The sequence below is a fragment of the Phallusia mammillata genome, chromosome 7 (assembly GCF_965637545.1).
Source record: "Phallusia mammillata chromosome 7, kaPhaMamm4.hap1.1, whole genome shotgun sequence".
Taxonomy (NCBI): Eukaryota; Metazoa; Chordata; class Ascidiacea; order Phlebobranchia; family Ascidiidae; genus Phallusia; species Phallusia mammillata.
This window is the reverse complement of record NC_137258.1, coordinates 23853543-23878140: the sequence shown is the minus strand read 5'-3', so window position 1 is coordinate 23878140 and position 24598 is coordinate 23853543. Positions and strand designations below refer to the sequence as shown.

General features: G+C 36.7%; 1 protein-coding gene across 3 annotated transcripts; it reads right to left on the bottom strand.

The window, feature by feature from the left end:
- Positions 1–5753: 5753 nt before the first annotated feature.
- LOC145238923 (SCO-spondin-like) lies at positions 5754–15243 on the bottom strand. Of its 3 annotated transcripts, XM_080102207.1 has the most exons (11): positions 15061–15239; positions 14376–14424; positions 13907–14047; positions 13334–13513; positions 12270–12425; positions 11623–11808; positions 11176–11253; positions 10625–10738; positions 8075–8197; positions 7504–7626; positions 5754–6992 (listed from the first exon to the last, which is right to left on the bottom strand). In XM_080102207.1, the coding sequence occupies exons 1-11, from the start codon at positions 15112–15114 to the stop codon at positions 6880–6882; spliced, it is 1317 nt and encodes a 438-aa protein (XP_079958333.1). In that variant the 5' UTR covers positions 15115–15239; the 3' UTR covers positions 5754–6879. The 3 variants fall into 3 exon arrangements, with proteins under 3 accessions (XP_079958333.1, XP_079958334.1, XP_079958335.1); XM_080102208.1 differs by lacking the exon at positions 13907–14047 and having other exon boundaries at positions 15061–15243; XM_080102209.1 differs by lacking the exons at positions 5754–6992; positions 7504–7626; positions 8075–8197 and adding an exon at positions 8446–9836 and having other exon boundaries at positions 15061–15234.
- Positions 15244–24598: the final 9355 nt, after the last annotated feature.

Sequence of the window (24598 nt, the reverse complement as noted above, 5' to 3'; positions counted from 1 at the left end):
GCGCTGTTGATTGGAAGCAACAGACAAGCACTCAACACATAAGCATCTAGTGGCATTTTGATTCCTCCAATACTCAAATATCCCATGACACAAATTGGAATCCAGCAACAGAAGTCCGTCAAAATCAACCTTGAGATTCTTTTCTGCATCTTGGAGCTAATATCATTGCTTCTGGATCCTTTCATACGGTTGCTCTTTTTGAATATGATAATATATGCAACCACCATGTAGATGAACATGATAAAGTTGATTGTGATTAGAAATGTTGAATATTCCCAAGCAAATTCACTGGTTGTGGCAAACAAACGTGGCATACACACGCTGGTTTCTCCATAATATCCAAACTCTCCTTTAATAGGGTTGCGAGGAAATGCCTCTTTAAGAATTTGTTTTACATCATTCCACCTCTCCGGTTTAACACCACTTATCCTTTCCGTAAAAAGTGAGCTGTTTTCTCTGGAAACAAAGTCATTTCCAAAAAAGGTGTTTGGAAACCAAATATGAGTTGTAAAATATTCTGAAGTGACTTTCAGTAAAGGAGATGTTGCCAAAACAACGGCTGGAATCCAGCAAAACAATTCAACAAGTAAAACTTCTAGAACACCTACACTTCGAATTGTAAATGGTTTAAAAGCTGATATTAGACGAAAAGTGGTCATGACTGTCATTGTAAACGCTGATGCCTCTAAAGAAATAATTGCGAGTGCTCCAAGCCCTGAACACAAACTACTTGATCTCCATTCCTTTTCAAACAAACAATATGAGCCAGAAAATCGCATGCCTTGTATTATAACTGTAAGCAGATAAATTCCCATGATAAAATCTGAGCAACACAGATTAAGAATAAAAATACTGGTGTTGATAAAAATGTTATGGTTTCTGTCTACATTCCATAAGCTGTGGACAGTTGCAATGAACACAAACAAATTTCCTCCCAACGCTAATACGGCTGTTACCCAGAAAATTGCTCGGTATATTGGATTGGCAATCATTTCGTTGACATCCGCAAACGCGGCCCCAGCTACGTTTACACATTCATCACTTTCATCTGAACAATCCAGAATTCCATTTTGCACCAGTTTCCTTTCAACCGACAAAGGCTGTTTGTTTGTGCAATAAAACCTTTCCTTTTCACAGCGGCATCTGCTTTCATCAGATTCATTGTCGCAATCTAGAATTCCGTCACATACAGTTTTTTTGTCAATGGAAACTCTATCTTTGGTTTTGCAGTAAAACCGGGTTTTGCTACAAAGTTCTGGAAACTCATCTGAGCCATCATCACAATCGACTTTTCCGTCGCACACCCGATTGTTCTTTATGTTGATCTCTCCATTTGTGAAACAGTAAAACATATTTGGACAATTATATTCACCATAAAGTTCAAGATCGTCCAATATTCTTCCATCACATATTAAATTCAACAAAACTTCGGCTTTTTTACCTTGTTTTAACATATGATCAAATAAGTTTCTTAGTAGTTTGTTGTCAGTTCTCGCACATTTAAATATTTCGTCAAGTCCGAGCCCCTCAAAGTTTTGTGATAGACACTGACTTTGTTTCAAGTTAATTGGTGTCGAACAGTATTTCGTGTTAATTTGGTCAACACATTGCTCGCTTGAATTGCACAACATTCCTCTTTGGAACGAACAAACCGTTTTATCTTGGCAATGCATCTGATGTGATGGACAACCATCCCTTATATCATTACACAAACTTTGGTTCCAACACAAACACTCATCTGACATATCAAAACAATCCACTATACCGTCACAAACTTGGTTGGGAGATATGATCAACTTTTTATCTAAGCACTGAAAGCATCTGAACTGTCCGTTGACAAAACAAAGATCAGAATTATCAGAACATTGAGCCACTGAATCGTAGACATTAATTTGAGGCAAAACACAAGCACCTTTTCTAGACGTTCCAGAGCATTTAAAGCCGAGTCCAAACTTGATTTCGTCACTATTGTCACTATAACTAGTAACTGAGTCACAAAAATAATTTCCAGCTATGACTTTTTTGTTCATACAAATAAACATACTTTGACAAAAAATGTTTGTGTTTTTGCATTTTGAGGAGATGCAAATGACATTCTCGCTTTCACAACTGTTAATTTCATGAGCACACGATGGGTGGATCACTGTGTTGCACTCTGCTGGAACTGTGAAATGTACAAGATATCTGACAAGTTGTTCACTCTTACAAGATGTGGCAAACATTGTGCAAGACTGACATGTAAAGTTTGAGAATGAACAAACTTCGTCACTTCCATTATAGCAATCCTTAAATCCATCACCAATCCAGTCAAAAGGTATGCATCTGCCATTAGATGGGCAATGTTTGTTACCAGGATCACACGGACATCTTGCATAAACTCCAGTGCAGTTACATGTGTAATGTGTCTCATCACTACCATCAAAACAGTCACGATTTCCATCACATATTAAATACCGGTCGATACAACTTCCATCTAAACCAATACATTGTTTCGTGCCGACACATGCGCATTCAAACTTATCAACTGGACAAGTGCAATTAACTTCATCACTCCAATCTCCACAGTCATTATATCCATTACATTGCCTGTATTTGTTTATGCAACCACCGAAGTCAGTTGTACAGTTTATATTTATAGTTTTGTAACAATCACATTCAAACTTATGAGCTGGACAAGTGCAATTAACCTCATCACTGCCATCTAAACAATCTATCCTTCCATTACATCGCCACTTCTCCAACACACACCCAACACCACCTTTACAAGCAGTGTTGATGCAGTCACACTGAAACCTTCTTTCAGGACAAACCTCACCAAACTCGTCACTCCAATCACCACAGTTGTTCACTCTGTTATTTATCTTCGACATATCAATACATCCTGGTTTGTCCCCACATCGACCAAACTTGTGACAAGCACATTCGAACACTGTAGAAGGGCAGGTGCAGTTGGGACCGCGGTATGGTTTCTCGCACACCGGGAGATTTTCAGGTTCTGTGGGTAAAGTTACAAATAGTAATAAGAAATGTTGAACCGATAACAAGTTTTCAAGCCGATGCCAGTTATCCGATTATTTACACAAAAAGTCCTGCGATCCGATACTGGAGTGACTGCATATAAAATGCATTTTTCACATTAAAATGCTCTGGGCTTGTTTGTGGTATCAGAGCAACAAAACAAAATTGCAATCAAAATAAAGTACATCAAATTTTGTTGTTAATAAATTTCTTGCGTCAACATTAAAGAATGTGTGTTGCTTGTAGACATTTTTTATGTGGTTGTGCAGGTCTGCGATTCCGAAGCGTTAACGATTCCAAAGTGGTGTTTAATGTCAGCTTGCAAAGCACTAGAACCAAACTTTAATCCAATAACTTACAGAGTAGGCGTTTGGGCCAACCCTAGTAATAGGTCAAAGAAAAGCATGCTCATCGCTATGAAATTAACTGGATTCGTCTGTATAAGTTTTAGGCACCCTCGTAGCACGGTGGTTCCCAACCCGTATTTCATGATAAAAAAGAGGGTCTAATAATCTCATGTGATGCTATTTTTTAAAATTGGCAGCATTTTATGAATTCCACAGAGTAAAAAAGTTTCAGAACCACTGTCCTTTAATAAAATTTAATAAATAGTATTTTAATAGCAGTATAAAATTGATTCAAAGTCAGGTCTCACTTATGTAAGTTCGAGAAGCGAGACTGAAATCCTCACCCGGGCATTCACCTTCCGCGCATCCGACGAAAATCAATTGAAACAATAACCACAGCATTTCTACGATTTCTGTGTACTTGCTGTTAAGACAAAAGTTTTTTTTTTAAAAGACTTACTTTAACAAAATAAGTCTGTTACGATTTCCTAAGAACACTAAATGCGTTACAGTTATTTCAATTCAGCTTAAATGTAAAAGGATTAAATCTTAGTCACTACCACGAACCGACCGGTTTAATTATTGAAAAGCGAGGCACAGTCTGAAAGATGCTATATACAGAAAACAAAGGGTAAGAAAAAAAACATAGCAATAAAACGTAAAAAAATCTTGCTGACATTTCCAAAACTGTAATTTCAATCACATTTTACCAATATCCTGTTTATGCGGTTATAAATACACATAAATCTTCCGAACGTCCACCAAACCAATTTTCCATTTAAAATTATTAAACAATTAATATTTTGTAATGCGTTTCTTGCATTTTCTTAACGGCACTGTCAATCATACATTTCCGTATCCTTTATTTGCAGCTATAAATATATTGGAATCCAGCCACTGTGCGTCAAACAATTTTTGTGCATGAAATTCTAAAACAATAATCCATGATAAAATGTTTATCGAGATCTGGCGGTTGCTTAACGATAATGACAGTTGCACATTTGTTATTTCCTTGGAAATAGACTCGTCATTAATTCGTTTTTTGCATTCGGCAAATTCAGTAAAGTCAAATTTATTTCATTTTTACTTCAATAGATTTGTCATTGTTAAATGGTTTAGTTAAACAGCAAGGACACCGAAAAAAACATCGGTCATCAAATCAAGTGTCATATTATTTAAATTAGGCGTCGGCAACCTTTTTAGCACTTAAGTGTTTTTGTTTCAAACCATTTCAAAACTAAAACTTTATCGCGGGCGTTTAAAACTAAAACATTATCGCGGAATCGCCTTTTAAAAAAAACAAATGTGCAAAATGAATCGTTTTTAAAAAGCCGGCCCGAGCCCGAGTCGTTTTTGAGAAGCCCGTTTAGGCTCGAAAGTTTGATTGACAGGCCTATACATTAGGGCCTCAGAAAAGACCAAAGCAACATTCACAAAAGACAGTTGGTCTTGACCAATGCGGTTTGACATTCGGTTATACCCAGCAAATAACTCCTTCAGCTGGTAAAATTTATTCCATAAAATACTGACGCAGAGTCGTAAGTCGGGACCGAATAAAGCCCGTTTTCTTTGAAGAAACCCGAACCCTGCCCCTCGGATCGACACTTCTGATTTAAATGATGCCTCTGTTCTGATTTGGCATGTCAAATAGGAGGCATGGGCGTGAAATGTTTTCTCGAGGTGTGGTTCGGTAAAAAGTTACGACTACGGAGATTTAATAAGTGCAGGATAACCAAGGTAAAGACAGGCATAATGACTAAAGGCAAATGCTAGCAATGAATTATCTTACATGTTGCATCATATCGATAAATGCAAGGCTCTCGCAATAACCAGCACCGATATATTTCTATGCCGTGTTTAAACAAATTAAAATATAGTTAAAGAAAATTGAAAACAAGAAATAAAACTGTAAACCTCCCAACAAATCGAAAAACTCTCTTCTATCAAAACCAGAGTTGCAAGTCGGGCCGGGCTTTTCGGGCTGGGTTCGGGTTCGGGCATAGGTTTCTTTAAAAAAAACGGGCCTAATTAGGGCCTGACGTTACACTCTGTGTCAGTATTTCTTAAGGACATTTAACTAGCTAAGTAGCCAGTTGTTGGACCTGACCTTATGTAAAACAGCCCTAAAACGGCTTGTTCAAGACACCTTGTCTATTGTGTTTGATGTCTTGGTCTTTCCTGAGTTTTCAACGTATAGGGCTGTCAATCAAACTTTCATGCCTAAACCGGCTTATCAAAAACGATCCGGGTTTGGGCCGGGTTTCGGGCTTGTACTTTCGAGTTCGGGCCCGGTTCGGACTCCAATTTGAGGCCGTTTACTACTCTGATCAATACAAAAAATATCTACCTATTTTCAATATATTCGCAACTAAAAAAAATCAACCCAAACACAATGAATAGATTTATTTACAATGCGAAAACGGAACCAGTGCTAGAAGTTGGAACTTTGAAACTAACTTTGACGGAAAGTAAAAACTGAGGTCCAGAGTTCAAATCCCGTCAAGCCAGGGTGTGTTAAATATTGCTATACGTGCAAAGTTAAAGTTGTATTTTTTCTGGTTAAAAAGTTTAATGGTGAAAAAAGGAAGACATTTACTCATTTACTTATACTTATTAAAAAAAGGTATTTGGTGCAAATAGGTGCTTCGGAGTAAGTAACTTTGCTCACTGTTAATTTTGTGCAAGAATAAAAGTTTAGGTACAGTAACAAAATACAGAGATCAAAAGCTTTTCGTTCATTGCTGTTTAAAAACACAGTTAGCCATATTAGCACCTCCAATTTTTAAGTGCGCCTTAATTTACCGACCAAAATATACAGAATATCGTTTTTTGCATCGTTGTAACATCTTGCATATCGTAAAGCAAGGAACTTGTAAAAGGAACTACTTTCAGCATTTTTTAACACAACAGAAATACAACTTTCAAACACTTGTTTAAATAAACACTTCAGTGATTTTAACAGAAGAAATACAGTTATTCTTTATTGGTGTCAGACCAAACAATTTTTGTTCCTTTTTTAATTTTAATAGTTTTGTATTATTTTAATCATTCTAGGTAGCTAGAAACCAAAAGGACGGCGGTTCAAAACTTGTCATACCATCTTTAATTTTAGGGGTTGATAAAAAGTTTACAAAAAAGTTGAAGACACAAAAAATGCTTAGAATGTAAAATAGCGTTGACATTTAGAACTGCAAAAAATCAAATCGGAACAGTAACTTTTGGCTACAAAAACTTTTGCCGAATTAAGTTTAAAGCTTTTTTTAAACTACTTCCTTTTTAAAAAAGAAACAAACAAACCTACGGATTCTGCTTTACCAAGGATTTTATCGTCCATTGGTTTTAATGTATTATACGTAAAAAGGAAAACAGTGATCGTCAGTTTAAGCCATGTTGTTGGTGGTTTTGATATATTACTAAAGTTGTCATTTTGATCATTTGCGTAAAGCATTGCGTTTCTATTTTTTCGTTTTTAAAAATGTTCATTTTTTACAGTCAATTTTTCTTTTCGAACGATTCAATTCAGTGTTTGTTCATATTTCTGGAAAACTTTCGTCCAAATCGGATCGACCCGGTTCTTCCAGAATTCGTAATCGCGGTCAAACGCGGCGATCAGCGTGTCACGTGAGTCTGAAAGCATTCAAGCGTAACAATTTAAATGTTGGCCTGTAAAAATAATGCATAATATAATGATTAATACGTTGGGCCTTTTGAAGCCGTTGTACCGAATCAAATCCTGTCTTACAAGATCTCCTATATAAATCACAGTACGCCAGGTCTATTAAAGGCGTTATACCGAATGAGCCGGTCTCCCAAACCTGTTTCTAGATTGTGCCTTGCCTTATGGAGATGCTTAGGAGACCGGCTGATTCGGTACAACGCCTTTATAGGCCTGATGTACTATGATTTATCGATATGTATGCCGTGATCGATGGTCTGCATCGACGCATCAGGGCTGATCCCAGTATTATCTCTCCCATATGGGAAGAAAACAACTATAATAATCTAGCCCGTGGTGGGATTCGATCCCACGATTATCCGATCTACAAGCTGAGCTACACAGGCTTGATTTATTAATTGAAATTCATTTAAGAAGTAGCATTGCACAACATAATCTGGTGAAACCGAAAGCCTTCCGTACCTGTTACAAGGAGATTGCAGTAGCAGTATTGGCATCCGACTGGGTCCAACACACAGGATTTGGGATAACAAGAAACAGCCTCGACTGGCGGGCAGTTGGGTGGCGCCAAAGAGTCCGCCGACACTGCAGAGACAAAAATGCCAATGTTAAACTCTACTAAGTTTGCAGACAGACTTTCAGCTGTTTTAGTACAAAGCGTGGCTGGTTTTTGCATTTTTAGGAGAATGTTTACACACCATTTACAACAATCGCACCACAATGCACTAGGGTGGGAAAACCTCTCTTATGTAACAAGTTTTTAGAGCTTTTCTGGCAAATGTATTTTTATTCCGACGTTTCGACGTCCTATACAGGTCGCCTTTATCAGGGTAAATAACACTGAATGCGCGTAGTGCAGTACTCTTTTTTGTGCCTTATTTATTCCATTGTAAGCAGCAGCTTATCAAGTTTTTTCTCCACCGTTAGTGCTTCTCAAAAACAGGGTGGCGGCTTATAATTTTATTGTCATGTCCACTTGGTTTATACCACCTTGCATTTTGATGTAAAAATGCGTTTAAATTGTGACCCTTACCCCCGGTTATCCGTATGTATTTCTTCATCCCTGGAAGCCACCGTTCAAACAAGCTGTATCTCCAGTCAATGAAGGTCAAAGCCCACGCTGTGAAGTTGCGCGCGTTCGCGGGAGGTTCCGGTGCTACGTCACAAACAGAAAAGTTACGTCATAAATAAGTTTCGTTTTTAAATTGTATAATTCAGTTTATGACTTTATAAACCATTTTTGCTAACTTAACTATTGTAAGTTTTACAGTAAAGAATAAGCATAATTAAAGCATTCCACAACTTATGTTACGTCACAATCACATATATTACATCACGTGTCTGTTACGTCAGGCTAGTGTTACCCCGAAAAATACATCTGCAGGGAAAATGTAGACCAAGCGATACTTTGAAAACATTATTTATTAGCTTCGTAACGTAAACGTACATTAAGGTCCATTTGGTTAAGTGCATTTTAATAATTGTACGTAACAATAAAACAATAGTACTATGACGACACAAAGCAAAATATGACGTCATAATACTGCAACAAAAGGCAGAGTAATATGCTGCTATTGGGCTATTGCAAGAAATAAAATTAAAATCGATTTGTCATCGCAGATTTTCAACAAGTTTAAAGCGGGTTGGGGAACGAGCTTTGTGCATATCATCGTGGCGAAATATTTTTTAGTTTTTCCGCTTAATCGTATGCAATGTTGAAGCAGTTTCGCTATGGTTTACTGCACGAAGCTCGATCAGGGCTACTTTCAAGCAAGCATAGTCGTAAGGGCAATATATGATACATGCTTAGGACTCGTTACTTGGCTAATAAGGCAGAATAATTACGGAAATATTTGGCAGGTGTTTGCAAAAAACAAGCTTAGCACCAACGGGGCCAGCCCCGCACATAATTCATGATGATTTAAAGATTAGAAAATTATTTTTTATCATAAAACATTAAAAACAAACGAATAACTTCACTAAATACTGCGTGGTAATAACCAAACATATGGTATTAACTTCCGCACCACAATATAACAAAACTATTTTTGAAAAACACAACAAAAAAGCAGTTGGTTTTGCAACTAAGAGGCGAAAAACAGCTACATGGAAATAACGTTTAACTACTTTAACATCTAAAGGCTTTTTACAAATGGCAAAAAACCAACTGCTATATTGCGCGAGTTGAAACGTATGATGTAACAAAAATAATAATCATAAAATTTCAGGGCATGATATTTGAATCGTTTGTACGAAGTAGTTATTTATGGAGTACATTGTGCAGTGACAGTACACGGAATATAAATGAAGTTGTTTTAGGCGAATAAAATAGCTAGTACCGATGTTAGTTATGATTTAAACGGGCATCGACTGTTCACATAACACGACTCAATTAAAAATCTATCGATAGTTTAATGACAGTGAAAAAGTTAGTTTAATAAACTAAAAGTACTGCAGACTACAAGTTAGTACGCGCTAAATTTTTGTACCACATTCTTGTGTTTTTTTCGTGCCCTAAACATTTTGTCACTATAACAAGGAGCATTCGATTATTCAGCAACAATAAAGACACACGTGCAAAAAGATGCATAGAGAAAAAAAGAAAATCATTGAAAAAACAATAAATATGAACGATTGAAAGAATATATGAAACTACTGCGGATTTTGCTGAGTCATGCAGCGCAAAGTGCCGAGTCAGACAGACTGTCGCTCCTCACACCGATCCATGCGATCGCGCACCAGTCGTTATGAACGCGTCAACCACCAGCAAGCAAGAAGTGAAAGCAGAAGGGAATCTAAGCAACATGCAAAATACAGGATTAGTCGAGGGAAAAGTTTGAAAATTATTGTTTCTACGCCCCCTTGTGACGTCACTTAAGAGGATTAACACGTCACAATGGTACGGAGGTCTTTAAATGTTCATGCTTTGATCAAAAACTAAATCGTAAAAGGTGCTCGTTTTTTGGTTAAAAAGACATTTTAGTTTATAAGAAGCTTCGAGTCCAAAGTAATCATTCTTAATACGGTTTTGAAATGAGATAATTCTGCTATTTTCTGCAGTGCATTTTACTATTTTTGCTAAAACTACACACACGCTAACCATTGTCTCTAACAAACAACTAGCTAAACATAACATAGAATATCAAATCTACAACACAAAATCGTTTAGTATAACAAGGTGTTTTTTACCAGCTGGTGAAAAATATATTTTTTTCATGCTTGGCTAAAATAAACAAATTCTCTAATTTTCTGCAAAAGCTTTGGTTTCCAACCTGTGTCGACAAATCCTCACTTAACAGTTCAAAACATTTATAGACCTGCCCTTAAAGACTACTAGTAAATACTAAACCACACAAAGATCGTTTAAAATTGGGTCTTTTATCAACTTTACAGGTTATATTCCCATAACTTAAGTGTCTATTTACAAACCACATGTAAATATTATAGCAAATTCCTTCCCTCAAGTTTTAAAATTCCACTAGCTTAGGGAAACATCTCAAGTTTTAAAAGTTTAAGTTGGGCATTTCTGTGCCAGAATCACACACACTTTCAGTCACACACACTTTCAGTCACACAGACTTACAGGTAGCAGCTGTTGCCGTTGCCCCACACGTCGGGTCGTAACTGTTCCACGTCGTAATACGTCCGGTACTCGAACACGTCACTTCCGTACAGTTTGTTGAAATGATGATCTCGTCTGAAAACAAAAGCCGTTATGACGTCATAGAGAATTGGAGTTTAGACGCTTTGTTGGCTTGTCTTGTATCCATTATAATTGGACTGAAATGGAAATGATTTTCTATTTTTTTTAATAAAATTTTATAAATTAAATAAAATTTTTGTAAGAGATTTTTAATATATATATAACAACTCAATAATATATTCGTGAATTAAACAGCATAGATTGTTAATTTGTTACAATTTTTTAATTTTTTGGTCAGACGGACATATAGCTTACCAATACATCGGCATTACAAAAGTTTACATAAATAAAACTTGGACAAAGATTTTTCTGATTTAATCTATTGTTTTTGTAAATTTAAGAGAAACATATAACTTATCACCTTACCAACACAGCATGAGAAAACAATTAACATTACAAAAAAAACTTGGACAAAAATTTTTCTGACTTACTCGCAGCGTAAATGTTTCCCTCATAAGAACATGTGATCCCTGGTGTCGTTGTGGCGGTTGTTGATTGCGTCATGTTGCCTATGGTAACAGAATAAATCGTAAACAACTTGTGGCAAAAACACGACTGTTGACAAATTGGCAATTTAAACCTATTTGGGTGCAACGAAATTAATGGATAATCAAAAGTGTAATAAAAAATACATGATAATTTGTATTAAAATACATTTGCCATAAGAGCTCTATAAACTTGATATTATGCCTGGCAGCAATAGCTTATATATTATAAATATGTTTTAAAAAGTACTGTTTTAAAAACAATTATGAAAATATTTTTTTAATGTTTTACAATAATAAGTTTTAAGTTATATTGATCACAAACAGACACATTTTCAAAGAAGTGTAAAAAATTGAGCAAAATATTTTTAGAAACACCGTTGTTACACCCACCCATATCGGGACAATTATCTTCGTCTTCGTTATTCGAACAATCGAATTCTCCATCACATCTCGAAGAGACAGGAATACAAACAAAATCTTCACACTGAAAATCACCCTCAGGACAATCACCATAGTCGTATTCGGTAAAGGTCGTGGTGGTCGGTTCTGCCGTGGTGGCTGTTGTAGTGGTGGAAGCTGAAGTATAAAAAGGTTTGAAAATATTTGATAAATATTTAAAATGCAGATTGTGTAAAAAATGTTGACGGTTAGGGCTATTAGAGTTGGTCTAAAGTTTTATAATAATAATAATAATAACATTAAAATCAACCTAAAAACCTATTTCTTTAAGTTAAATTTATTCCCTCAACCCTACGCTCTTTACGCCATCTATCGGTATTTAGCAAATCTCTTCTACTGTGAGTTCTTGTGTTAGTAGCTCTTGTGTTCAAAAACTAGGATTCGAATCCACGGCAGGAGTCAGCCCTGAAGCGTTTATGTAGACCAGCGATCACGACACACTCACATTTAAATCACATTACACCAGGCCCATTGAAGGCGTCATATCGAATCACTCGGTCGCCAAGCATTACCATATGGAAAGGCGTAGGCTAGAAAAATCTTGCCTTACAACAAATGTGTCATTTAGTTCAACTTACGACAGCCGACTTCGTCCGAACCGTCATCACAGTCCAAGATGCCATTACACATCGAAGTTTGTTCGAGGCAAACTCCATTATTACAATCGAACTGACCAGGGTTGCACCCGTACGTGTAATAATCCGCTTCTGTGGTGGTCGTTGCAGCTGATGTAGCTGAAATAAAATAAATTTCTCGGTTAAAATGGTTTAAGTGTTAGTGGAACCAGAATTTTTTTCAACTAGATTGTGTACTTTAGTCAGTACAGCCGTTTGAAAAAAAATTACGTTTTGGGGGCCTGTGGGTGAACCGCTGGGTCATTAAAAGTCAAACTTCAGGAGGATCAAATTTGGATTAATAACTAACATATGTCCAAATTTGATTAAATTTAAAGCACTCTTTCTTGACCAAACGCGTGAAACAAACCAGCGTTAAACAGAAAAAAAGATAAAAAATACGGACAAAAACAATTCAAATATGTTTATGTCGCAAAACAAAATAGGGAAAGTTTTTTGCGTTTTTCTTTAACAGTGACCGCCATCATTGGTAATTAGGTTTGGGAATTACAAGCAAATGAAATTCGCCTGGTTGTATTCTGGGGTAGATATTATAAGCTGTAGTTTTAATAACATTGCTTCTGAGAATCCAATAACTAGGACATCTCCTATTATAGGAATTGACCGTGTACAAACCATTGTTATAACATTATACAGTAGTAGTTTTTGCCATCCCTACTCTACATTTTCCGTAGTCCGTTTTTATTTGTGCGATCATTTTAGGTCAGTTTTAGAGATTATTTTTTGTAAATATTAGCAGCATTTAAAACTTTAACAAACTATTGGGATTAAATGACACGTTTGGCTTTCTCATCTCTACAAACTTTATAGGTAATTGATATTTAAAACAAGCAAAGAAAATGTAGAGAGCATCACTAAGATTTGATCCCATAACCTTAAGACAAGATCACTGTGCAAACCCATTGAAGGCGTTATACCGAATCAAGCTGGCCACCAAGCATTCTTATATGGCAATGGGATTCAAACCCACAACCTTACAACAAAATGTGGCACATAGTTCAACTTACGACAGCCGACTTCGTCCGAACCGTCATCACAGTCCATAGTGCCATCACACACCGAAGTCTGTTGTAGACAAATTCCACTACTGCATTCAAATAGACCAGGGTCACAACCCGACGTGTAATAATCTGGTTCTGTGGTCGTCGTTGGTGCTGAAGTTGTGCTGTTTGTTTCTGTCGCATTTGCTGTAAAGCAACGATTTTCGTCTAAAATTTTATCACAACAAAGAACTTGTAGAGGCCGCTGCCATTTCTGCTTGCTGTTATTTAAAGTTAAGTCGTGCAAAATGATCAGTTTGTGCGGTGGATTAAGCGACTGATACAACCAGAATCCAATTAGTAAATGAAAATTCCGTATTGCCATAAGATTTATGCATTTTTTTGGAAAAAGGTTTTTCAGAAACGCAATCTTTGTTAAGTAATGAAGCCCGTGTAAGTTGAAAACATATCTTTCAAAAAAGCAGGATTTAAACAACTAGTCTATAACCATGCAATCATTGCTCAAAACAGCATGCAAAGCCAACAGTCGCGTAAAAGTGTGATCAAAATTCGAAAACCATTGTTTCACTTCCTCCGTACCTGTACAGTTGTTCTCATCCGATTGATCGTCGCACTGTGGAGTGCCATCACACCATTCGGAAATTAAAACACAATTTATCCCATCAGCGCAAGCTCTTTCGTCGTCAAGACACGACGGGCCGTAATCGTCGTATGCTGCTTCTACATGCATGAGCGCTAGCTTATTTTCACGACGGTCTTATATCCACGACCTCACAGATTTCAGTCGTAGGTTTTTAGCTCAAAATTGTCACAAACATTAATGACGTCGTAGTACAATTAATTAAGCGGCGTCTTCAAAAATTAGGGCTCTGTTATGACGTCATAATTACTGACCGCGCGAGCATGAATTATTGCACACCCAATTAGCTAAATACAAAAAACAAACACGGGAAGTTATAGAAAGCGACATGCAATGAGAAAAAGCTCAATGTGACGTCACAATTTCGTCACGACTGACTGCACACACACACACGTGACCGCTACGTACCTTCGGTCGCGGTTCCTCCCATGCTGTCAACGACCATCTGACCAAAAATCTGCCGATAGAAATCATAAATAATAATTTTTGAGGGTGATTTCTGTGAAATACGTTTCACAAGAACGAACTGTGTGTTGTACACACGACATGGCATTAACTGTAAGCAGAATAGATATGATAAAAAACAATATAAGCAATGGAAGTGTACAATAGAATTTATACTAGAGCAAGAGTCACTGCAATTTGGGCATAACATAACAGACTTTAAATAGTTTAAAGTTATCTTTTAAATGCTGCTGATTTAAACAAAAACATTGTGGTGTAAACATTGTGTATTTCGTGCCTAACTGCATGTTTAACACCTTTAGAACAAGAACTCCACAGCGAGTCCAATTAACATGTCACAACACGCCCCAGTGTGACGCCATAAGGCGTATGTTTGATGACCGCATAGTTAATAATTGTCAGACAAGAATCAAGAGGTGACGACTTTATGCTTGCAAAGCGAACTACTTGATTCCAGCAAACGCAATAGCTTTGCACATTTTGAAAACTTGCCTTTTAGGGGTGTTATTTTGCCCTTTGCGTTTCGGGAGGTTTCTTTCAGTAGTTAATGTTGATTTTGGTGCTCAAATTGACATGTTTACACGCATTATACAAATGTAACAACTATAAAAACATAATATCAACTTACCAAAGTAGTTCCAAACATCAAAAGAAAACAAAACTGCAATATTAAGTTTGCCATATTGATGCACCAGATTCTTGATTTATATCCAATTTTAAATTCACCAGTTGATATTTTTATGTGAACACGAGAACCTAAGTGTTGAACACAAGTTGAATCTTAATGCAAAAAAGGTTTTGGTCAGCTTAAACTTGCATTTAGTTATTCTTAACAAATACAAATTGAATTACAATAAATTATTGTTCGACTTTTCATTGAAACCTTTACAAACTATGCACCTTCCAAACTGAAGTACTAAAGATCTTAGCTAATAACCTTTAATGACTGGTAACATTTGACTACAAAACTTAAAATCATAAGCTTACAGGTCTTTTGTAATAATCCTAGCACGCCCAAAGCAGGTTTTAGCAGCCCTATATTAGGCTAATAGCGTCCCGTTTGAGTGTCTATTCTCACTGTTCTTGCAACAAGCTTGCCCAACACATTTGAAAATCGCTACTGGCGTCGGCGCTTGAGGCGATTTTCCTTGTCTCTTGTTGGGTAGAATAGCAGCATTGTCAACGTCACAAGGCATGATTTCGGTCAATGGACATTGGTAATCCTATATTATACGCATGAAATCCGCCGGTCCAGACGGCTGAAAAACACTTGCTAGTATGAATTCAATGTTATTTATGGAACTGTGAAAATACGAATAGCACTTTTGGTGCAATAAAGTTTACTTAAACAGTGACCTCACTTTTAAGTACAAGGCATTTTTCACCTTTATTTCGTTTTGTTCGAACACACGTTTGAAATGCTACAGATGAATGAAAGCTCTATTTCAGGATATACTTTGTTTTTAGTTGTCTTACAGGGCATTGAAAACATAAAAACCATGTCCATATTAGTAGAGTATTGCCCTCAAAAAACATCACTACACTACATGCATTTTATACTTCAAATACATTAACTATCTATAACTTTGCTTTTATTTTTCAAATACCTAACCGAGCGTTTTCAGAAAACACTCAACAAGCGTTTCGTCCACCAGGTTGCTTATTTAACAAATTTGTCGTTCAACTCGTGTGATGCTAAACAAAATACTAGTTGTTGTTTCAAGAACTTTAATTTGGTGACGTTTCGCCCACCAGAACGGCATTGCTTCTTTAAAACAATAAGTGTATTTTGGTTAAGCTCTACTCTTTTGTGTGCGCTATTTAACTACACTGCTTTAAAAGTTTCTTCCATTTAGGCAAGTTTAATTTGTGAAAAACAAAAACATATCACTCGTCTGGATTATGTAGAGAAACATAGGCGTTGTGTGAACAAAACAACCAACAAATTGTAAATCTTGTCAACTTTTATTAGTCTGCTTCAACGCCTAGGAGGTAGCGAAATAAACTTTAACGTTGTTTGCTATTTTTCCTTCAACTAGCTCAACCAGAGATGCAAGCGGGCCCGAAATCTGAGCCCGAACCCGGCCCGACTTGCAACTCTGAGCTCAACACTAGAAAGGCAGAACGCGAGAAACCAAATGTTTAAACAGTAAACAAAGCCTACCTAAATAATTCTGGAAAACATCTGCAATAAAATTTAAGTGTCAGCAACATAACTGATAAACTGTAAACTGACTCTGCTTCTGTCTTTAAATTGCAGTTCGCAATGATAAAATTACATTTAAAACAAACAGAAACTTACGTAAGGCGAAATTAATGTTGTTGTTTTTTCAAAATTAAAACATTACACTCAAGCTGATCATCTGCGACTCTTTTTGAGTATTTTGTGTATGTGATAAAATTACATTTTCAAATGATTTAAAATCGCTAAAAGTAATTTCAATTGAAAAAAACACATCTAACAAACTAATTGGCATTCTCCGTTTAATTCAAAATTACACATATTTCTGAACATCCATCTATACTCGTACATGTTAACACCTTTTTTCTTCTAGCCATCAAGTTTCGTTCTATTCGTCACAAACCCCGAACCCCAAAAAACGCGAATAAAATTCGCCCAGTCGTATTTAAACTCTGTGTGATACGTCATACGCGCAAAAACACTTAAAACTGACTCAGTGCAAGACTTCGCCTGACTGCTCACTGTCTGATAACTTTACCCGGCGGCCATTCTCCAAACTTGACAGCTAAGGTGGAGAAATTGCCCCAGAACCTAACGTCTGGTGTTCAACTTGAACTTGAATTTCATCACTATGGGTCCGTGTGTCAGTTGGTGCGCAAAACCCACAAGTTTAACTAAAGTTATTGTGTTGTCTTTTCTTTTGTGCGTGAATCGTTCTGCTTACGATATTACTAAGCTTATGGGAAACTCATTCTTGTCAACAGGCTATGAAATGTTGGGTAGTGGATACCTACACAATGCACGGTTCTATATAGTCAGCAAAAAATAACTGTGTAAACTGTAAAGCATATCAACGTTTGGGCAACAATCACTGATGTCATCTCTAGGTGAAATGAAACCAACAGAAGGGACGAAACTTACTGCCGTACAACAGAGAAAGCATCAGGGGCGACACAATATAAAATGTTTTTCAATTGTCACTTCACTTATTTTGCAAAAAATCGTTTGTCAACAAATTACCTTTTTTAACGTTTCGTGGCACCTTAAACAAAACGCTTTTAAAAATCCTGTAAATTTTACCCTTTTTCTGTAAAATCTACTTGTGACAGCTATATTATAATATTTGTTATAGGGGGCTAAAACAAGTGAAAAACAGGCAAAAACAGACCAATCGCAAGCGTACAAATACGGAACCAACAAAACTCGGTTTAAATTTGCTTCCTTCGAAAAAAACCTCAGTTAGAGAGCAAACTATTTTGTTGACCAAGTTTTATATTTCAAGACACAAAGCGCAAACCTGCTGTCGATCGTGTGTAAATTGAACTTAAATTCCAGCTGCAAAAATTCGGTAAAAACCGCAGAACGAGACGAGTTAGGGCTTGGTTCAGCCACAAATCGATAAGAAGCTGTTTATCTTGGATCAGCTGAAACTGGCCACAAAACAAACGCCAAGTCCAAACGCTTGTTGAGTTATAGAAAGGTCAGGTCAAATCTTGTTCTAAAGTTCGATGTTGCTCACAAAACTTGCCCTAAAACCAAAACCGAAGTGAACATTTTGCCAAAATTTACCATGAAACGGTATGAATGTCTATACTATTTGCAGGAAAGATCCTGTCGCAAACACTATACGTTGCATTTTTTACTAATTACCACTAAGTTATTTTCAGAGACCTCTAATGATTTTAAGAACGCCTTTTAAGTTTAATCAAGTTTGGGCCTGAATCGACACTTTATGATTTCTAGCTCCAAGGTCACCGTGCAAGTTTTGGGAAATTTCCTCCAAGGAGGTCTGAAAACCAAACACTTGACTTTTGCCGCAAGCCTTTGATTTCACAAGAAACTAAAATCTATATCACCGCTTCTGCTTTCTTGCCTAATCATACCTTGCGGTTTTCTACGTATAACGCTTTAATAAGTTGATTTACTTAAGAGTTGTATTAGCTGGCACGAAACAAACACTGTATTTTTACTTTAACCAGTACAATTTCTGAATAGGCCCATAAGCAGTGGTCTTCATGCTATAACTACTAGTCTTTAACCCCTAGCCTTTTTGTTACTTCGCAAATAGACGTTCTAGCGAGAACTAACAAAAGAGATAAACTGATTTAATATTCCAAAACGCAGTAACAATGGTTTAACGGATGTCAACTTCTTGTAAACACGCGCGTTTCGCGGTTGTGACGTAACATACCTGTCTGTTGTGACGTTACAATGGCAAAAAAACGAAGGACTCTAAAAACGAAAGCAAAAACTTACAATAAACGTCGGGCTATTTTTGCTGTTTTAAATGACGAAATCTAAATGACGAAAAGCTGCACAAACTATTTATGCACAAAATAAACCACGGCTAACTTTCGCACTTTTTGTAGTAAACCTGCCTTTAAACAACAAGCCTCAAACCGACAATGCCTTCATACTCTGATATCATAACAGTAATACCGTGCCAGGTACAAATGTCGTGTGGCGAGGTGGACACGGTGTTTAACGGCACAAGAATAACACAACCACCGCCCTAACTTGTGGTCGAACTGAAAAGGGCAAAATTATTGCCGGTCACGCTTGACTTATGCGCCACGGTCCATTGCGCACGGCGTTCACCTTTCAGCGCAAAGTCAGCGGGAGATTTTTTATGTTACCACCTGAAAATAGATCAGCCTCATGTTTTTTAGATTCTGTTTTGCTTGGTGTGCAGTTAGATATTTTGTTGTCATCTAATTTTATGCATTTCTTTCATTTAGAAGCATTAAAATTCTCACATATTAAACCAAGTTCTTAAAATCTGGTTTTTGCTTTTATTAATTTCTTTCACCTGTTTAACACGTGATCAGCTTTAACGCGGTACATTTGTTCCTGCGAACTTGGGGTACCATACACTTCATTACTTGGCTTAGCTGCAGAAAGCCGTAATTAATTCAAAAGACCACGGACTAAACTTTAGCATCAAAACGCCAAAGTTCACTAAATGCCGTCCAAACATTTTCATAATTCAATACGTGTCGTAACGGAATACAACAAACAAAACGCGATTTAGGTTTAAAATGGCTAAGCGCATTTCTCTTTAAACTTCTATCTTCGAGTGCTTAGATCGTAGTAGTGAAAGAATAAGTAACCTTGCGTCGACCTCGCAATCTCAAACGACGCTTTATGACGCCATAAGACAAAATTCTGAAACTTCCACCCTCGGGTAACTGCGTGTGGGTTTTTTACGATCCTGCGCAAAACATTGTGCCACGGCCGAAACTTACCAAATAGATCACATTTTTCGAGGTATATTGTAGCAAACACCGAGAGTTCGGTTTGGTTTTTGCGGAAGTAAAGTATATAGAGCATTGTGACGTTATAATGAAACGTGCCATTGTTGATTCTCGCTATGGATTGCACGCTTTGTGACGAAACAACGAAATTTTCTGTTTTAAATTCCACTTACAGTTTCTGATCGAAAGGTCAATCTTAATATAAGTATTAGCTTGGAATTTTTTGCATCTTGCATCAATTATTTTTGAAACAAAACGCAATTTGCGCAAAAACATAATCAACTACCATTTTGATTTGTTGAACCCATCAGTCTTTTTCATGAAGATAAACGTTTGATATTTTTTTTTATTTTAATCCTCCTTTTTGTTGCCAAATTTCTTTCCCCTAAACTTACAAAATATCTCGTTCCGGTTTACTGCATGAAGCTAGCTCGTTAACCCGCTTTATACGTGTTATTGTGACGAGCAGACTTGAAAAACGCTGCGTCATCGACAACGACAAAAAAACAAGAAATAAATTCGGAAACCCATAATAACACGGATGATGCACTTTTTCATTTCACTTACAATTTTTCTTTCTCGATTGTGTCTAAAGTTCACGTAGCGCGCCTAATATATTCGGAACACGACGTGACTCAGCGATTGTACGTTTACTCACAGCTCATCCGCAACTGGATAACTGGTTAATCAGCGGACGTTGATTACACGATCAAAGTTTTTTCGGACAAATATTACTAAATGACGTAATTAATTCGTAGTAATGACGTCAGGTTACGTCACGGTTGCTGTTGCAATGCGAATAACTTCGGGATTTTTTTACATTGTTTTTCAACCATGTGCAACAAATAAGGTTCACTTCGAAACGCTATACACGGAACTCTTCGCAAGTCTATTGAAAAATATCACACCAAAAAGAGACGAAAAAGGCGACATGCTTTGTTGTTTAGGCGTTTCGGCAATTGCTAATGCCATCATCAGTGAAATAGTAGACGATTAAAATCATATGTGATTGGTGTACCTATGTTATATCATTTGTGGTGGCATGAGCAGTTGCTGACACATCTGAGAAAAAACTGTCGCTGTATACTTGTTCTATTGTCAGAATATTTCCTATAAAGCAATTTTTCGGTTTAGTTTGTTTGAATTGACATTACTCTTAAGCTTTTTGTTTTCCGTCAAGTCAACAAACAACAAGAAAACAGCGTTTTCCTGAAAGGACAATCGTTAAACCAAAAAAATATTTTACAAAATTGAGTCAAATTCTAGTTAGTAATTCACTCCTTAACCTTGTTATAAAATGGAAATGTGCTTCAAACTTTGTCCGTTTAGTAGGGGTGGCATAAAACCTTACGAGATTAGATACAAATTTCTGACATTAATATTCATAGGTTTAAAGCTTTGTTACCAGAACAAGAAATCTCACAACTGCTATAATTGTTCAGTATAGCAATTAAATTATATTTTTACTGACTAAATGTTCCTAATATCACTTTTTCGTAAGCTCCCGGCATATAACGCTTTATAATAAGGTGTAGCTGCAGAGCGTTTAGCCATTAACCACCAATTAAACCCTTCGCTATGCTGCGCTCCATAACGTTTCAACGTGGCGCAGCTATTTCCGTCTCAGTCATTTGGTTTAGTTTAATATTGTCGCTATGTTTTCTCTTCAAGCTTAATCACTTCAACTCAATACTATAAACTTGACATTATTACTAAACTTTTTTGCCATCAAAGCAAAAAACTTTAACCTTTTATTAAATAGAAATCCGTAATACTAGGTCTTTTTAGCAACCCTTAACAAGATTTTCCACACTTGAACTCTCACATCTCAGTAGCACGGTATGCCTTCCATCAATCAGTCACAACCCACTGGCCTATCCGGTCAAGGAGAAAGGCCCTTTCGAGTCTTTTGTCTTCTACAACTATTGTTCATCACTTCCACGCTGACTCGACGCACGTACACCTCAGGTAGACTCAATTTCCCGCTGTTCGTTCGCAAACGCGTGGGATCGAGTAAATTATGTTGTGTTGTTTTTTCTCAGCGCATGCTTTTGCCTTATTTGGAGTTCGTGCTTGTCGAAAGAATATTTGAGGAACAAATCTCGCACCTGGAGTTAAAACATGATTAAAGCTGCGTCTAAGAGAATCATTTATTGGTCCGTTGGTTAGCAACCTGAGAATTAGGAGACTGCATTTAGTTTTATAAAACTGTTTTGAGCAATTTGGAGTCTATATTGAATATAACAGACTGAAAGTCAAGAAAAGTCATCCACCGTTTATCCAAGAAATATATATTTCACCTAAGCAATAAACATCATCATTACCTTATTCAAATAGAATCAACTATAGCATACAACGGTATAACATGTTAATACTTCCAACTAAACCGATTCGCAGTTATGTCTAAACCGGGTTCTCGAGCGAGCTTTGTTCAATGGCCAGAAATATAGTTTACCTCATTGTGTCGTCACAAACAATTTGCCGACAAGACATTCTAGAAGTTGTAACAAAGCGAGGAGAATCGAATCGATATTCGACATCGTCGTAACAATGAACAAAACGGAAGCCAATACGCGACGTCGAGTAAACACGCGCGTTCCTCCGTTGTGACGTAACACTCAGGTTCTGTGACGTAATACAGACAACAACCCGTGACTCAGCAAATATAACTGGCGTGAAGGATTCAAGAATGACAAAGTCACCAAACATTGGTGATTGGTTTTTGGTGAAAAATGAAAATCAGAACAACAACATGGTAAAATACTGAAAACTGGTTTAAAATTTCCGGTGCAAAAGAATCTTTCAAGTGGTTACACATTTAATAATCAGTTTGCGTTAAGTTCAACATTGTAAAATACTACCAAAACACAAATCTGGTTTAAAATTCCTGGTATAAACGAGTAGTTACTCATTTTACGATCAGTTTGCATCAAAGTTCCGCTATGAACGATTGAACTGTACTGGACCAAACAGTCGACGCTTTTTATGAACCTTTCAAGCAGTTACTCATTTTATATTCAGTTTGATTGTCCAATAGTTAAATTGCTGAGTTTACTTAAGCCAAGCAAAACAAATCAACCCATGCAGCTTATATTAAACCATGTCTCATTTTCACCACTGCATCGGGCAAATATTTGATTATAAGAGCAAACAAAATCATCCCAACATTTCAATAACGAGCTGAGCCCTCCACTAGCTCTGTCATAGTTAACAACCGACACAATCTCGTAAGTTGTGAACGGATTTTTCGCCTTTATATACCTGCCTGTATGTTAACCTGTTTGCGGGCGCAAAAACTGAATCACGTGATTACCAGTTGGTCGTCGCGGCAACCGGTTCCTTTTATCGGTTCCGTCAAATGATTCTAAATATCTCACCGCAACACATGATTGCTATTGGCCAATAATTGCCGGGTTGCCATAGTGATTGCAACAACGAAAACGCATTTTCTCCCGCCCGCGGTTTTTACATCACGTGGCGAAACTTTTCAATTTCCAAGAATTTTATCAGGAACCAAAATCGGGTTCCGTTTGCACAAAAATTCCTTTCAAAAGTCTACAAACCAGTTTTAGTGGAAACCTAAGTCTTCCTTTCGCAAAAACAGAGATATTTTGCCCCTTATTTGTGATTTTGTTATACTCGTTGGTTCGTCAGAAAACTTTCTTTTAACAAGGGCTTATTAGGTGAGTCTGTTACAGTTTTGTAGACGGTAATTTCGGCTTTCGTCTCGTCACTTTCCTTCGTAAAAAAAACTCTAAAACTAAACTCAAAAAAGGTTTAATCTACATCTGTTACCCCTTTCAACTACTTTTAAAAGTACAACAACTTTGTGTCATAATTTACGATTTACCCATGCAAACAAAACTGTTTTTAATTTTGTCATAATATTATAATTTGTGATGTACCGATTTCGAATAAAAATATCTTTAAAATTGTTGCATAAATGGCTGATTTGGTCGAATAAATGCGGCAACTGGAAGATTAGGTACATAACTAGTTGTTATATTATTTGTAGTTTGTTTTTTACTAGATTTTAACTATTGTGCGATATATTTTTTTTCTTAGGATCGGCCCAATTGGTGGCAAATGCAACAAATTCACTTCATGGGTAATATGACGTCATTACGTTACGTCATCAGTTTCGTTGCAACAAATACAAATCTTCAACAAAACACCCCCTCCCCCTGAAACATACAGGGTAACTAAAAAAGGGGTTACATTACACATAGCGGTTCATATGAGTGCTTGTCGCCACGATAACAAAATAACTTGTCGTGGGGATTTTACAACGAGACGCATGAACTTATTTCAGTATCACACATATCACGAACTGCTAGCTTGCCATAAATATCATGTCTCATTTCGTGATGTATGTTTAAACTAGAGTTCTTTTAGGCAAATTCTTTTAACCGGGAATAAAGTTTGACCTGACTTTGGGGAAAGTTTTACACAAAAAATATTTTAGGCATTTAGGTTTGGTATGTGCAAAATTTTATCTTTACAATAAAAGAACGTATAAATACCACCGTTTTAAGGCATTTTTAACACAGTAACACTGGTCAAGACGCCTTTACTCAACAAAATTAACACCGAGAAGATCGAAGCTTCTGTCTCATAAACGTTTTATTTATCGCGAACACAAATTGTCGGCAAAACTCGTAGCGCGCTTTACTCTCTAATTTCTCGCTAAATGCTTCAAAAACTGTCAGAACATTGCAGCAACTGGACCG

Coding starts and splice junctions, on each gene's coding strand:
- LOC145238923 (XM_080102207.1), bottom strand. CDS start 15,114: ATGGCAAACTTAATATTGCAGTTTTGTTTTCTTTTGATGTTTGGAACT. Junction 11,254..11,622: donor AGATAATTGTCCCGATATGG/GTGGGTGTAACA, acceptor CTGTTACCATAG/GCAACATGACGCAATCAACA. Junction 10,739..11,175: donor GGGAAACATTTACGCTGCGA/GTAAGTCAGAAA, acceptor TTTTGTTTTCAG/ACGAGATCATCATTTCAACA.